A 16,718-nucleotide genomic window follows, 5' to 3' on the forward strand; every position below is an offset into this window, starting at 1 on the left:
TTGTACAAAGCCCAAGGTTGTGGCTACTTGATGGGGAAGGATTCTCTGTGGAGACTCTATTATCTGCTACAAAGCCCAAGGTTGTGGCTGACTCTAGATAGGGGAACACCTATGAGTAGGGTTTTTGACTCTAAAGGGAGTATCTGCCTTGTATAAAGCTCAAGGTTGTGGCTGACTCTTAAATGGGGAAAGATCTACCAGTGTGGGATCTTTTGACTCAGAGGGGATTACTCTGTTGAGGATTACTCTATTGTTTTATGGACTAAAGGTTGACCCTTCTGGGGATTGTGCTTTTGTTAAGCAGGGATTGATGAATGAAAAACCCAGGTTTGAAGATTGACTCTACTAGGGAATTTGTTTGAGTAATTGACCTAGACTCTATTGGAGAGTTTTGAAGGTTTGAAAGATGATTTTGGAAGCTAACCCTTTCCAGGGAATTTGGATTTGAAGGATTGATTTTGGAGGCTGACCCTTTCCATGGGTTTACTCAGCTGGAGAGTTTATCTTTTAAAAGTTGAATTTTTGGAGGCTGACCATTTCCAGGGGTTTTTGACTTGTGAAGATTGATGTGGAAGCTAACCCTTTCCAAGATATTTGGATTTTAAAGGAGTGTTTTTGGAGGCTGACCCTTTTCCAAGGGTTTTAATTAAATGTTTTAGACTTCTTGTTTAAAGCCCAAGATTAAGGCTGACTCTGACTGAGGATAGACAGATGTAAAAAAATTTTGGAGATTGAGAATAAAGGTGACAGAGACTGTCCATGTCTCTCATTCCAAAAGGTGACAGAGACTGTCCATGCTAAGGAGGAAAATTATTGGAGATTGATAATAAAGGTGACAGAGACTGTCCATGTCTCTCATTCCAAAAGGTGGAATCAATACTGAGATTGAGACATTCTTAGCTTATTTAAAGTCTGGTTTGAAGAGTAGAAGAATCTCACCAGGGTAGGCTTAAAGGTGACTAAAGACATGTTCCTATGGTTATAAGAAACTTGATGGGTCCTTGTATACAAGCTCAAGAGAAAGCTGTGAGTATGCTTTTAAGAAGCCTATGGGTCCTTGTATTGTAAGCCCAAGAGGAGGCTAATCGAGGGTCATCGAGGGTCCTTGTTATAGCACAAGAGAAAGCTATGTGGTTTTGAACTTAGTTTGGCTCTAAGCAAATGGGTAAGATGTTTCACTGGGAATAATTCCTCTTGGGTGGATGTGCCCTATTTTTGTTCTAAGGATTTTTTCAAGATGTTTCACTGGCAATAATTCATCTTGAGGTTTGAACTAAGGAAATCTAATTAGGAAAGAGCCTTCACTGGGAAGACATTATCAATCCTAGGCCATAGTCCTATATATATATATATATATATATATATATATATATATATATATATATATATATATATATATATATATATATAGTTTATTTGTCCTAAGGTTGCATTAATGCGTAGTTCTAAATAATATATATATATATATATATATATATATACAGATTATATTTGACAGTAATTTAAATAAAAGCTTGTAAATTGAAAGCTATAAAGCCTAACTTGGATGAAGAGGAGGCCTTTGAAAGATGTAAGTACAAAGATTTACCAGTAGCTTGGTTATTTATTGATAACAATTTGAGTTGTTTATTGAAAACAGTTTTGAAATGTTTTTTGTTTTGAAAACAGAAGAAGTGAAGATGGACACTAGGTCACATAGGTATCTGAAGAGTTTCACCGGGAATAATGCCCTTCAAATACCAAAAGAATGTTTTGAAAACAGATGAGAAGATTTTGTAAAGAAATACAGTTTTGAAAAAACAAACTATGAAAAGAAAAGGGTGTTGGGCCTTACACTCTATTAGAGGCCCACTGAAATTGATTTACTGTTTATGAAAAACAGTTGGAAATGATTTGCTGGATATAAGGTTTTGTTGAATGAAAACCATAGTCGTTTGTTTGATCGAAGTTGAAAAGAGTTTAAGTTTTGACAAAAGTCAACTTAATTAGGGTAAAGACAAAGTCTATACCTAATTAAGACCTAAATGATTAGGGTTTTATCACAAAATTACTTATGAAATGATTAGGTTTTGAAACTTAAAAGAAAAACTATATTTTAAAGAATTAAAACATACTTAAAACATATGATTTTAAACCTAATTAAAATATATTAAAATAATATATTTTTTGTGATTTTTTTGGATATTCTCAAAATAGATATATTAAATGAGAAGTGTGTGAAAAATCAAGTGAAAATGATTTAATTTGATAGGTGAATTAATTAGTTAAAGTTGTGAAGAAAATTAAATGGGAAAAGTGGTAAAAAATTGGTTTTGTCTCTACCAAGGCTTGAACTCACGCCCTTAAAGTCACCACCACAAAACAAAGCCAACAGAGCCACAAGCGTGATAAAATGGGAAAAAATAACAAAAGGTCTGAGGGGGGGATCGAACCCCAGACCTTGTGGCAAGAGAGAGTGGAAGCGCATGTGACCAAGTGAGCTAAACAATGTATTCGTTTATAACAAACTTCCAATTAATTATATTTTAAACTCGCCCCTAAGAATTCAAAAATGGCGCCACCCACCATCTTCGTCTTCAACCTCAAGCTCTCAAATTTTGAATTTATGAACTTGCTCATTTCTCAACCAAACAGGATGATGTAAACATGAATTTCTCTCTAAATTTCCTCACGAATCCAGATATGTAACTAACATAACCACATCTACTGAATTAACTGAAATATGTGAAGAACCCTAGAATTTAAAAACAAAATTAAATGATGATGCTGAAGAATAAATGAATGATGATAGAGGGTTTTTAATCCTCTGATGATGCTGAATGAACTGGTATTGAGATATATTGCAAAGAGTACTTAAATAAGAGTGTTTAGAGTTTGAAAAAATACCTCTGAAAATGGTGGTCGATGGCTATGGTGGAGAGCTTCTGCGTATGGATGAATGATCACAAAAGCTTCCTGGTGACTCAATGATGCTAACTGAATGCTTATTGCTACTTGAATACTTCAAAATTGCCCTACTCAACACCTTCTATTTGAGCTTCAAGTGAACATGGAGGTTGGTGATTCTGTGGTTACAGATGTGCTTCCGGCATCTGAATAGCTTCACTACACTCCTAGGAACATGTTGATGTGCTTAGATTTGTTTGACACCCTCTAAATTGTTCTACAGACCTCCAACTGGAGAAAGCAAGAATTGGAGTTGCTTTGGTGTGTCTAATACTGAGGTATCCACTTTTATTTATAGGAAAATGATGCAGAGTAGTTTAGGAGAGTGAGCTTGTTTAGTGAGGTAGTTTTGGTTTCTTGGCCATGAAGAAATTTCAAAGAATCTCAAAATGCAATGATGGCATTTTCGATCTAGCTCCCCATCCGTTGATCCCTTCTCATCTTAGGGGACAATTCTGATGTGTAGAGCTCTCTACTTGGCTTAGAGAAGATTCCAATTGATGAATCACCATTTGCCATAAACTCCTAAATGTAATGATTACATAATCACATGGCTTTGATTTTTGGATGTTTTGGAATCTTGATGCAAATGATGCAAATGATTCTCTCCAATCTCTTCTGATGTATTTGAAGTGTAAATGTACCAATTAGTGTAGGCCTTTGCACAAAAATGACCAAAACCAAAGTTGGTCATGACTTGTAATTTCACTCCATGAACCTAACTTTGAACAAGCATAACTCTTAGCTCAAAATGAAATTGGAGAAGGTTGAGCATAATTTGGAAAGCCCTTGACATGTACTTCAATTCATTAGTTTGAAGTTTCTTCAAAATCATTTAGGAAATTTGTGTAAAATGGGCTTAAAGTTTGAAGAAAACTAGGGTTTCTTTTCTAGTTTCATGAAGGTAGTCACTTTGAAGCTCCATATCTCTTCAATGGTTGATTTCTAGCCAAACAATCATATGTGAGAAAGTTGTTCATTGGATCAAAATCTACAACTTTGATGTTGGAAGTTTTTTTCAGTTTGTACTTGAAATTTTGAGATATTCTCTTCCAAAGTTTTTGAAAAAAAAAGACCTTTAAAAGTCATGTTTTGATCCAAAACCCTAAAAGTCAAAGGTAATCTTGTACAATTGACTTTTTCCAGATGAAATGAAGTCTTGGACTTTTGTGATGAATCAAACTCTCCTCAAATAAATGATATGAATGGAACATATTGAGGTAATAGAAGTTCTTGAGCCATGTTTTGAGTTGTGGAGCCATGTCCTGATTAAAAGTCAACTGTCCAGGTGAATTAGGTCAAAAACCCTAATTTGTAGGTCAAATGAAATTGATGACTGTGGATCTTGAATTGAAGTACAATTCTCATTGGATATTGTCACATGGATCATTTTAGGATGATTGAACACTTTGAGTGATGCCCTGGAGCTTTTTAAGGTTTCCCAGATGTGGTCCCTGATTTTAGTCCTTGATGGGCTCAAAACCCTAGTTTGATGACCTGAGCAATTCTGAGTCTTGATGACTGGTGTCTAATCAATCATAGATGGATAAATGAATCATTTGAGTCCTATGATTGTATCAGGGGTCCTTTTCTTATTGATTGATCCTTTGTCTGAGCTTCTTTGTTCTTGAATACCATTGATTGAGTACCAGGTGAACAAGTGACTGCTCAGGGTACTTGTATTGAGTAGGTTAAATGTCTGGAGGCGTGACATCTCAGGGGGGGTCAAAATTAGGGTATGACACATAGCTTGTGAGTGAGGTCAAAGAATGCTGAAAAGACCTGTGTTGGTTTGTGGGGTCATTTGATCATCCCGAAAGCACTGATTTTACTGGTACGGGTGATGATGTAAGTAGACGGACTATTGGGGGTTGTCAGGCATAAGAGGATAGGTTGACGTGAAATAGAGACAGCCAAGCTGTTGTTGTAAGGCTTAAGACAATTGGAATTCCCAAGGTTTTGACTGGATGAAGTGAAACTTCCTCTAAACTAAAAATAGTGAAGGAAATTCACAAAGCATCTGAGTAGAAAGGTAGTAAGGGAAGTTTTCCAGAGGTGTCAGGTTTGAAGTTTGTAGGATCCATTACCAATGATGGTACCAGTGATAAATGTGACTAGGCGATGATGATCCGACGCACTTTTTAATTAACATTACATTTCACTCCATTTTCTTCAAAATTCGATCTTGCACCCGCAGCCAATCTTCAAAGACAATGCAATTTTCTTTATTTGGTTATTTTTTAATTTTTATTATTTTCATATAATTTGTATATCTTCACAAACATCTTTTCTTTTTTATTATAATTTTAACTCACTAGAATTTAATTAAATTTTATTCTATTATAAAATTATATATATATATATATATATATATATATATATATATATATATATATATATATATATATATATATATATAATACTAACAAAAAAAACAGTTTTTTGAATCCCTATTTATACTCCCACATTTTATTTTGTTACATTTCATACTAGCATTTTACTAAATAATCAAAATTTTATAACTAATCAATTTATTACCATAATTTTACTAAACAACCAAACTTTTATAACCATTTCCTATTTATTTTACTAAATGAGTGTCACACACCGGTACTCATACAAACGCATGGATATCAACTAGTTATAAATAGAAACACACCTATTAAATGCATTTTAACATCAAATCTTGTTCAATTATGATACACCTATTATAAATAATAGGTGGATTAATACACAATATTTCATAAACAAAATCAGTTAAGTTTCAATAAAACTACAATGATTTCCCTAACCTTAAACCTATTTCTCTTGTTCATCATATTCACCACATCCTTATGCATTTCTTCAAGTACATATGATGTCCCAACCACAACCATCAAGTACTCATCCATATTAGGTCCAAACCTTGATAAGCTTCCTACTCAAAATGAAACTAGAAAACTATTCCAATCATGGATGAAAGAGCATGGAAGGGTCTACAAAAATGTAGATGAAATGGCCAAGAAATTTAACATTTTTAAATCCAATTTGAAGTATATCACAGAGACTAATGCAAAGAGAAAATCACCTCATGGACACGTTCTTGGTCTTACAAACTTTGCTGATTGGAGCCACCAAGAGTTTAAAGAAACATACTTGCACAAGAATGACATGTCCATGTACAATAACACAATGAAGATTAAGAATGTTAATAGTGTATCATGCAGTGCTCCTAAATCCATGGATTGGAGGTCGAAAGGAGTTGTTGGTTCTGTTAAGAACCAAGGCACCTGTGGTAAGTTTGTTGTTCTCCTTCATTCTTAATATTGACATATAGCATAATTTTAAATTGCATTGTAGTCGCACATGCAGATATTGCTATTACCATTCCAATTCTTGTGGTTGCTTTAATGCACATTTTAGCTATCAATATAAGAAAAATTGTAGTTTACAAGGGAGAAAAACCCTAGCAATGTCTAACCAACTAGAGTGCACATAAGTTAGCATTCAAAATGATGGGACTTTTTTGTGAAAGGAAAATATTGTGAAAACCTGGTGATAGTTTAAAAAGATTATAGGATAAAATCCTTAGCAACTTAATAATCTTCAAGTAATAGAAATTGATTATTATAATTATATTATTATAAATATTAAAACAAAATTTATTGATGTATTATATATTAATATTTTTAATAATATAATTAAAAAAAATAAATATTAAATATAAAATTAAAAGTTCAATATAATAATACAAAAATAAATATTTCCACAAGAAATTTTTTATTAAAATAAATTAATAAATATGTATATTTACTAAATAAGTAACCGTGTGTATATATATATATATATATATATATATATATATATATATATATATATATATATATATATATATATATATATATATATATATATATATATTAAATAGAATATGCATATATTTAGTAAAATAGTATATTTTGGATAAAAATATTTGAAATATGGAAGATAATTGATGAAAATATTTGAAGAAATATGAACAAAGTTGTATGTGTTATTTTTTTTATAACGAATTTGCACTTTGCAGGATTTAAATTAAAAATTTTGAGAGGAGCACACTTTTAAGATCTAAACCTTCACGACTTGACATCACACAAACACATGATGTGTTGCTAATTGCAATTGAACTCGTGATGTTAAATTATATTATAATTGCGGTCGAGTTTCGGGTTGGCTTAAAATTTGCAATTTTATTTTCTTAGAATAAAATGCTCTTTTTATGATTTGCATTTTGTTTTTGTTAGGGAGTTGCTGGACATTCTCAGCTGCGGGTGCAATTGAAAGCATAAATGCAATAGTGACAGGGAAGCTTGTGGACCTATCAGAGCAAGAGATGTTGGACTGTGAGCCTTCAGGTGATTGCAACTTTGGATATATGTCCAAAGTATTTGATTGGGTTTTATTAAACAAAGGAGTTGCATTGGAAAAGAATTATGTTTATACAGGAAGGAAGGGTGTTTGCAAGTCACAGGTTTTATATAACTTCCACTATTCAACTTTAAAAAGAAATAAATTATATTTAATTTTTAGTTTGTTATGTTAATTTAACCATTTAATTTATTCATGAATTGTAGATTCCAAATAGTGAAAGTAGTACCTTTGATACATACGATCTGGTGGAGAAATCAGATAATGGATTATTGTGTGCAGTTGTTAATCATCCAATTAGTGTGTGTCTTTATGCAACTCCAGACTTTGATCATTATTCACATGTAAGTACATATAGGATTATTCAAGAGTTTATTATTTTTTACACTTCTGATCGTTTTTTTTAATTGTACAGTTGAAACTATGTATTAAAAAAAAGAGTAAGGATTCAGACACAAATATATAGGAACATCAAAAGTGTTCAAAGAAGCCACCCTAATTAGCAGCCAGAACAAAGAGAAACAGATAAGAAAAACCAAAATAAAAAAACTACCACTAAAAAAAGGCCAAAAATCCATCGCCCACTAACTACGGACCAAGCACCCATTTGTTTGGGTTTTTTTTTAAAATGATTTTTTCAGTGTTACAAAATTTTGAGTAAAAAAAATTTAAAATTTTTTTTTAAAAGCTTTAAATGAAAATTTGGTTTGAATAGTTATTTTTAAAATGTGATTTTAAGTATTTCATCTATTTATGAAAAAAAATTGGATATCAAAATTTCAAAAAGTCACTTAATTTTGAAGCTATTTCAAATAGATCTTCATAAAAATTATTTTTGAAATACAACTTATTTAAAAATTGCGATTTTGACTAGATTTTGGTCTCAATAATGTATGTTTATGTTATAGGATGTCAAAATAAGTGTTTCATTTCAGAAATACAAATTTTTTTTTAAAGCTAAAACAAGCGGGCCCGAAATCACTTGACATGACCAACTAGATACTTCTAAAACTATAAAGAGAGCAAGTAGAAGAAGGTAGAATCAACAACCCTAATTGTCTAATCACCTTAGCGGATCCCACTCTCAGTCAACCTGCAAAATGGCAAGATCCGACTAATGGGCTTGAACCCACTTCCAAGACAAGCTAGTAATCATTGACATCCAGTGAATCATTGTGGAGCTTCTTTTGCAAAAAAAATAAAAAAATTGTGTTCCTCATTTTACAAATAACCCTGACCATAAAATGTCAAATTGAGACCAAGTTTAAAGACACAAGTTTCGCAAAATTTAAACCTTGAAACAACTAAAAAAATCCAGGAAACGAATGCCACAAAGGCCCCAGTCGTCTCATTCACCTAAATATTTATACCAAATAGCAGAAAAAACCTCACACAAAGCAAAGAGGTGATTTGTCGACTCCTCCTAGCCACCACACACGGAATTCTTAGTCTCTCATATGTAGGTCTAAAATTATACAGAATACTAATATTTTTTATTTGACAAATATGATATATTTATCGGCAGGGTATATATGATGGTCCTAATTGTCCGAAGAACTCTGATGAAACAAATCACTGCCTATTAATAGTGGGTTATGATTCAGTAGACGATCAAGATTACTGGATCCTGAAAAATTCATGGAGCACGCGTTGGGGAATGGAGGGCTATATGTATTTAAAAAGGAACACTAATAAACAGTATGGGGTGTGTGCAATAAATGCATGGGGTTTTAATTTAATCAAACATAATAGAAAGGACTAAGAATATGTTAATGCTAGATTTCAAAGTTGTTAAGCACATATAAATATGTTATATGAAAAAGTGTAAGTTTCACACTCAATGTTATAATTCATGGCAATAAAGTGGTTTATCATTAAAATTTTGTAACTGAAAAGAACTATGATTCAATTATCTAAACTAAACTTCAGTTGTTGGACTATTAGTTTTGAATTCTTTTGCAATTTATTTTCTTATCGGCATGAAACACACCACACCTCCTTCCAATAAAGAGAGTTTGTGAATGCATTGTGAAATATTAAAGTTTGAAAGAGATAATTACATCCTTCACTGAAGCCAGTCTAACAACTATTAGGATTTTCGCCGTAAGTTTGTATAAACATCATAACTAGAGAAATTTTGTCTTTATATATATATATATATATATATATATATATATATATATATATATATATATATATATATATATAGGGGACGACTCAAGTGAGAACACTTGGTTATTATGAGAAATGAGAACAATGAATCACGACCATTAAATTTGATTTTAATGGACTGGATTGATTTCTCTTTCTAAGATCTTTAATATTTAATGGACTGGATTTTAGAAAGAGAAACCAATCCAGTCCATTAAAATCAAATTTAATGGTCGAGATTCATTGTTCTCATTTCTCATAATAACCAAATGTTCTCACTTGAGTCGTCCCCTATATATATATATATATATATATATATATATATATATATATATATATATATATATATATATATATATATATATATATATATATATATATATATATATATATATATATATATATATATATATATATATATATAGGAGGGATCAAATTACACCCGAAGAGTTACACCATGAGTTACACTCGTTCAATAACTACATCTCGAATTAATATTTTTTAAATTCAACCGTTGAATTGAAACATAATATCATATAGATCATACCTATAAAGTTTGAGCTTAATCTATAATGATTTACTATATCATCAAGATATCCAAACATTAACGTCAAAATGAGCTTTCATATAACGTTAATTTTAATGTAATTCAATGACATAGTAAATCATTATAGATTAAGCTCAAACCTTATAAGTATGATCTATATGATATTATGTTTCAATCCAACGGTTGAATTTAAAAAATATTAATTCGAGATGTAGTTATTGAACGAGTGTAACTCGTTTGATCCCTCCTCATATATATATATATATATATATATATATATATATATATATATATATATATATATATATATATATATATATGAGAATGTTTTTTTTATATGAGAATGTGAGAATGAATCTGAGCCATTGAATTTTAAAATAAATGGTGGAGATTATGTGTGAATATTTTTTTATCTCTCCTCCATCTTTAAAATAAAAGATTGAAGAGAGATAAAAAAAGATTCTCACATAATCTCCACCATTTATTTTAAAATCTAATGGTTCAGATTCATTCTCACGTTCTAATATAAAGAAAACATTCTCATATGATATGTCCTATATATATAGTCCGAATCTGTTAACATCAGGTGTAAATATAAAGTTTTACACTAAATCTCAACCGTTAACAGGAATGAATCAAATTGTTATTTTGTTTACTAAAAAAATAAACTATTTTTTAGAGAAAAGAAAGATAATATATTTATTTTTTATTTAATTTAATATGAATGTTTCATTTATTTTTATTAGTGGTTAAGATTTGATATAAGACTTAGATTTCACAAAGCAAATCCTCATAAAACAAAGCCTCAACTTCATACATATTAGTGATATCTCCTTTGATATACACCATCATTATGAATGGATTGTATTCTTTAGGTAACCCTTGAAGAATAGAAACAAATTGATCTCTCTCAAAGATTGGATCACGTATAGCCAATAGAGAATTTGCAATAGTTATAATGCAAAGAATATACTTAGATATGGATCTGGTACCTTTTTTGCTTTCTTTAATTCAAATCGCAACTGATTGACACGTGCTTTCATTTGAGAGTTGAAATGTTTGTGGACTTTTTCTGACACTTCTTGTGCATGCCTGCATGCAAGAACACGAGACAACATAAATTAAGAAATGGTGGATAGCCACGATGTGAAAAGGGCTTGATCTTGAACTACCCATGCTTCATATTCTTTTGACATCAAATTGGATATAGGATCTAGATCACTCTTGAACATAGGAGAAACCTACAGATTGACCAAAAATGTGTGCAGCTTGTGCGAGGGGGATAACCTTGTTGGATTAGCAAAGCTGTCAATTTTTCATACCATTTGCGACTAGCATGCTTTAAGCCATAGAGACTTTTTTCAGCTTGCATACCTGATTAGGCTTGTGACATGTAACTCCTTCGGGTATTGTCATATACATATCTTCTTGTAAATCTCCATGCAAAAAGGCATTATTAACATCGAGCTGGTGCAAGAACCAATTATTGATGGCAGCAGTTGCAAGGAGCGTCCTGAAAGTTGCCAGTTTTTCTACAGGTGAGAAGGTGTCAAAGAAATCAAGCCCTTCAATCTGATTGTAACCTTTGGCAACGAGTTTTGCTTTGTACCTCTCTATTGTGCCATCAGCGCTATGTTTTAGCTTGAACACCCATTTGTTCCTAATAGGCTTGACATGTGATGGAAAATCTACTATGGTCTAAGTTCCATTCTTGTCCAATGCTTCTAATTCAGAATTCATAGCTTTGATCCAATGTTCATACAAAAATGCTTCTTTGTAATTCTTGGGCTCATGTGTATGTGTGATGGTGGTTGTAAAGACACAATGTGATGCAGACAAACATGAAAAAGAATCATAATTGGAAATGGGATAAATAACATTGTTTTTACCTGAAGATTGCCTGTGTGTTGAAGCATCCAATGTATTGCCCACATAATCTGAGAGATAATGAGGTCCATATTCATTTCTAATAGGTTTATATTGTGTTGAAGGTTCACTATATTGGGAAATAATTTCATTCCCCATGTCAACTGGATCTGGAGCATTATGAGTATGGTTCAAATCATTATTATGATCATGTTTGAAATTCTCTTATATCATACTTCAAATATCCTATGACATGTCGAGACATCTGATCTGAACAAAACACATAGGTAAGGCATAAACATACATATTCAATACTGAAAAGTAAATAACACGCCAGAGTTGTTAACCTCGTTCAGTGTACAACAACACCTAATCTGGGGGCTACCATGCTAGGAAGGAAATCCACTATTAGTAGTATCAATTCAAATCTAAACAACCTCTGGTTTACAACTTCTCTTTTAATCCATACCTAATGCAACTTCTACCTAGAAACCTCCTAGATATGAGAAACCCCTCTCACTTCCAATCACCGTAGTGATGTCTCACAATAACAATCCCTGTTACTGATATTGACAGCCCTTTACCGCAATCTTCAATTACAAGATATACTAGATTAAGAACCTCTTAATCAAGAATACCTGATCTTTCTTAAAAGCTTCGATCAAGAACAATAATAGAGAATTACAACTCTATAACATCAATCGTACTCCCATATCAACATGATATTCGAGAGGCTCACACATATCAACTCTCCTAGAGAATGGGTTACAGACTAACCCTTAATAATACGAAGCTTTACATTTTTGGTTAGTCCCTTTCCTAGGTTACAATGCTTCTATTTATAACCTTTTTCCCTACTAGATTGTTAGAACAAGAAATGTTCTGATTAATATTCTTAGTTTTGATGATAACATTATATATGAATTTTGTATAAAAGAATGTGGTACTCTAATTATTCACGTTTTCCATTTCAAGAAAAGTATAAAAGAGTATGCACAAATCAACGTTCAGAAGCACTGACCCAGAAGTTCTGGATGGCTTCATCAGCACATGGTCTGGCAAGACATCAGAAGATGGTCTTGCATAATCAGAACATGAACTGGAAAGCATCAGAAGATGGAAGTCAGAAGCAAAGCTCTGAAGCTCTGATGGTATCACACTCAAAGCACTTCAAAGTCTGAAGACAGAAGTTGCATCTGCACCAAAAGCTGAAGACTCTGATATTCAAATGTTTATTCTACATATTCTGAGTCCAGAAGAAAGTACATGTACAAAAGGCTATAATGTCAAATCTCTGACTGACAAAAGGAACGTTAGAAGCTACAAAAGGCAAAGTCAGTAAAAGTAGTGAAAGCATGGCTCGAGGTAGTTGACAAAAATGTGAAACATTAAATGCAGCAGTGTACTATTTACGCAATGCATTAAATGCTCCCAACGGTCATTTCCTCTCAGCGCCTATAAATAAAAGTTATGATTCATAAGCAACAACAACTCTCTCACGTAAAAATACCAAAACGCTGTCAAACTGAAATCAAGAAAATCAAAGAAGAACTTCATCTTCAACCTCACAACTTTGTAATATTTTAGTGAGTGTTACAAACTAGAACTTAAGAGAAATATCACTTGGTAATTACAGTTTTATTAGAAGCAAATCAAACTCTTGTAATATTTATTTTTACATTGATTGGAAAAGGATTTCCTAGAGTGGTCAAGTTGTGATCAGTAGACTCTAGAAGACTTAGAGGGTATCTAAGTGGAGAACCATTGTAATCAGTTTGATTAGTGGATTAAATCCTCAATTGAGGTAAATCACCTACTCAGGGGTGGACTGGAGTAGTTTGGTTAACAACAAACCAGGATAAAAATAATTGTGTTCTTTATTTTGATCTACCATTTTTGAGAAGTTAAACTTATTCAATCCCCCCTTTCTAAGTGTTTTTCACTCCTTCAATTGGCATCAGAGCGCCGGTTCTAGGTGCAAGCACTTAAACGTGTTAGATAAAAGATTCAGGGAGAAAAACACAAAATGGTTGAAACAACTACTTCTACCTCTACTCCTGAGCAAAACAATAATGGTAACAATGGAAGCAATAGCTTCAATGGTTACAATAGACCACCAGTCTTTGATGGTGAAAACTTTGAGTATTGGAAGGATAGACTTGAAAGTTACTTTCTTTGTCAAGATGGTGACTTATGGGATTTAGTGTTGGATGGTTACATACATCCTGTAAATGCTCGTGGAGTCAAGATTACAAGACAAGCTATGAGTGATGACCAAAAGAAAGAATTCAAGAATCATCACAAGTCAAGAACTATATTGTTAAATGCTATCTCTCATGCTGAGTATGAGAAGATAACAAACAGAGAAACAGTTCATGATATCTTTGAATCTTTAAAGATGACTCATGAGGGTAATGCTCAAGTAAAGGAGACAAAGGCTCTAGCTCTAATCCAGAAATATGAAGCATTCAAGATGGAGGAAGATGAGAACATTGAAGCAATGTTTTCAAGATTCCATACTCTGACTACTGGAATGAGAGTGCTTGATAAAGGCTACACCAAAGATGATCATGTAAAGAAGATTATCAGAAGCTTACCCAAAAGATGGGGACCCATGGTGATTGCCTTCAAGATTGCCAAGAATCTGAATGAGGTGTCTCTTGAAGAGCTGAAAGTGTCATACCCCAAAATTTGCCCTCCTCTATGCATCTTCAATGGCTCAAGGTTGAAAGGCTTATTCAAGTCACTCTCTCCTAATCAAAGATCTCCAAAACTAGGGTTTTCATTTTATCAAAGGATTGTGAATATTCAAGGCCTCAAATGGATCTCAAGGTCTCTCATATGTCTCAAGGCACCTCCATGTCAAAAGTCAAGCTTCTATTCCAAGGATTGCTCACTCAATGGCTCAGACGACCAATAATCGACTGTGTTGACCTAAAAGTCAACTATAGTCAAAATACAATCAAACTTCAAGATTTTTGGTCAACATCAAGTATGTGAAGTTATATCCATCATTTGATCAAAGACTGATCATGATCCATTAATAAAAACTCAAAAATGAACAAATTTAAAAAGTTCAAATTAGGGTTTTTATAGGAAAAGTCAACTCAACTTTGACTGGTCATAACTTCCATGTGGAGTATCAGAAATTTCTCACTCAAAGCCTATTTTGAAGGAAATTGGATTCTCTACAACTTTGTCTCTCACAAGCCAAGGCCAGAAATGCTTCATTTGGGAGATATGGTGCAAAAGATTATAGGTCCTCCCAAAAGTCAACAAAAAACACCTTTTGGGTCAAAGCTCATAACTTGAGCATGGAAGCTTCAATAGAGATGAAACCAAAAAGGTCATTTAGAGGACTCTTTAAGCTTCCCAAAAAGTCATAGAACATCTTCATATGATAAATATTGAAAGAGTTATGTCTTGTTAAAGTTGGCAAAGTTTGAAGGAGTGTGTGAAGGAGGTATTGACTAAAGTTGAAGATTCTCTAAATGGGCCCTTATTTCTTTGATCCAAACTTGATTTTAATATTGTTATAAGCCCCCTGGCCCAATCCCATGTCATGTTATTATTTAATTAATTAAATTTGATGTTTATTCATTTTTAAATTGAATTTAATTAAAATAAATAATAGAAAATCAAATATTTGATTTTAGGACTATTATGTAATGAAAGTATCAAAATTATATCACTATAATTAAATCAAATCTCGTGGGCAAAGAGATTGGAGAGAGATATGCAAATTTGGCTAATTTTTGGAAAGATTTAAAGGTGATTTGCAATCAAAATTAAACCAGGATTCATGAAGATTGGACTGAATTCTATTGCCCTAATAGGTTATATTATAAGTATGTAATCTGTGGAGAGGCAGAGGGGTTGGTTTTTTTTGCCGCAGAAGAGCATATTCCCGAGCTCTAAAATCATGAATTGAGTGACCATGGCAGAAGGAGTTTAAGGCCAATTCGAGTCATCCCACGCATCCCAGAAGGTCTCTCGTCACTCTCTGAAGCCAATAGCATCGCTACCATCAATTAGAGCATCTGGATTCACGTCCTATAGGCTACGGTTTGCTTGGTTCTGTTTCAAATTCGATTACACCCCTTCGCATATTATAAATTGGTTTTGATTGTATAGTCGTGTTTAGAATGATGATTCCAAGCTTTCTACATAGTTAATTGAATTTTGGTTGTCGTTCGGAAGATTCACCATTGTTAGGGTTCCAAGTTCTTCAAATGAGGAACCCTAATTAGAGGCGAATTTAGGTGAAATTAAAAGCGTCATTGAATTCCTGGGACTGCATATACGATACCTGTGCTATCATATCGTGTTTATTGGTATTGATTTGTAGGTTTGGAAGGGGAGAGCATACAACCACGCATGAAAAGCGTGGCTAAAAGTCTGTATATTTGAGAAAGAAACGAAGAAGAAAGGGAACAGTGTTGGGCGCAAATCCTTTTGTTTTCAAAATTTACGTCGTTTCGTTTGTATATTATGCATGTGGCGTATTTGTTAAACAGCGAACGTGCCTGGTCTAGTTGGCAAGACGCTTGTACTGGTGAAGGAAAGAGCAGGGGTTCGAACCCCATACGCGACAGGGAGTTTTTTGATAACTGGTATCTTTTAATCTGCTCATGGATCCGGTGCATGCGATCAACGCGCGTCCACGATACTCCTTACTCTCTGGCCATCGGATACGGGTCCCAGTTTGATCCAACGCCTGTCAACACGCAGACACACCATGAGGCCTCATGAGCCATACACACCAGATCCGGTCCAGGTTTCTTTTGTTTTATTTTTATATGTTATTTATATCTTATTTAGA

General features: G+C 32.9%; 1 protein-coding gene across 1 annotated transcript; it reads left to right on the forward strand.

The window, feature by feature from the left end:
• Positions 1 to 5,724: 5,724 nt before the first annotated feature.
• On the forward strand, positions 5,725 to 9,094 carry LOC131595193 (ervatamin-B-like). Its single transcript, XM_058867487.1, has 4 exons — positions 5,725 to 6,220; positions 7,209 to 7,435; positions 7,539 to 7,676; positions 8,858 to 9,094. Exons 1-4 carry the CDS (start codon positions 5,725 to 5,727, stop codon positions 9,092 to 9,094), a joined length of 1,098 nt encoding a protein of 365 aa, XP_058723470.1.
• The last annotated feature ends 7,624 nt before the right edge of the window (positions 9,095 to 16,718 follow it).

The sequence above is a fragment of the Vicia villosa genome, linkage group LG1 (genome assembly GCF_029867415.1).
Source record: "Vicia villosa cultivar HV-30 ecotype Madison, WI linkage group LG1, Vvil1.0, whole genome shotgun sequence".
In the NCBI taxonomy this organism is placed as follows: Eukaryota; Viridiplantae; Streptophyta; class Magnoliopsida; order Fabales; family Fabaceae; genus Vicia; species Vicia villosa.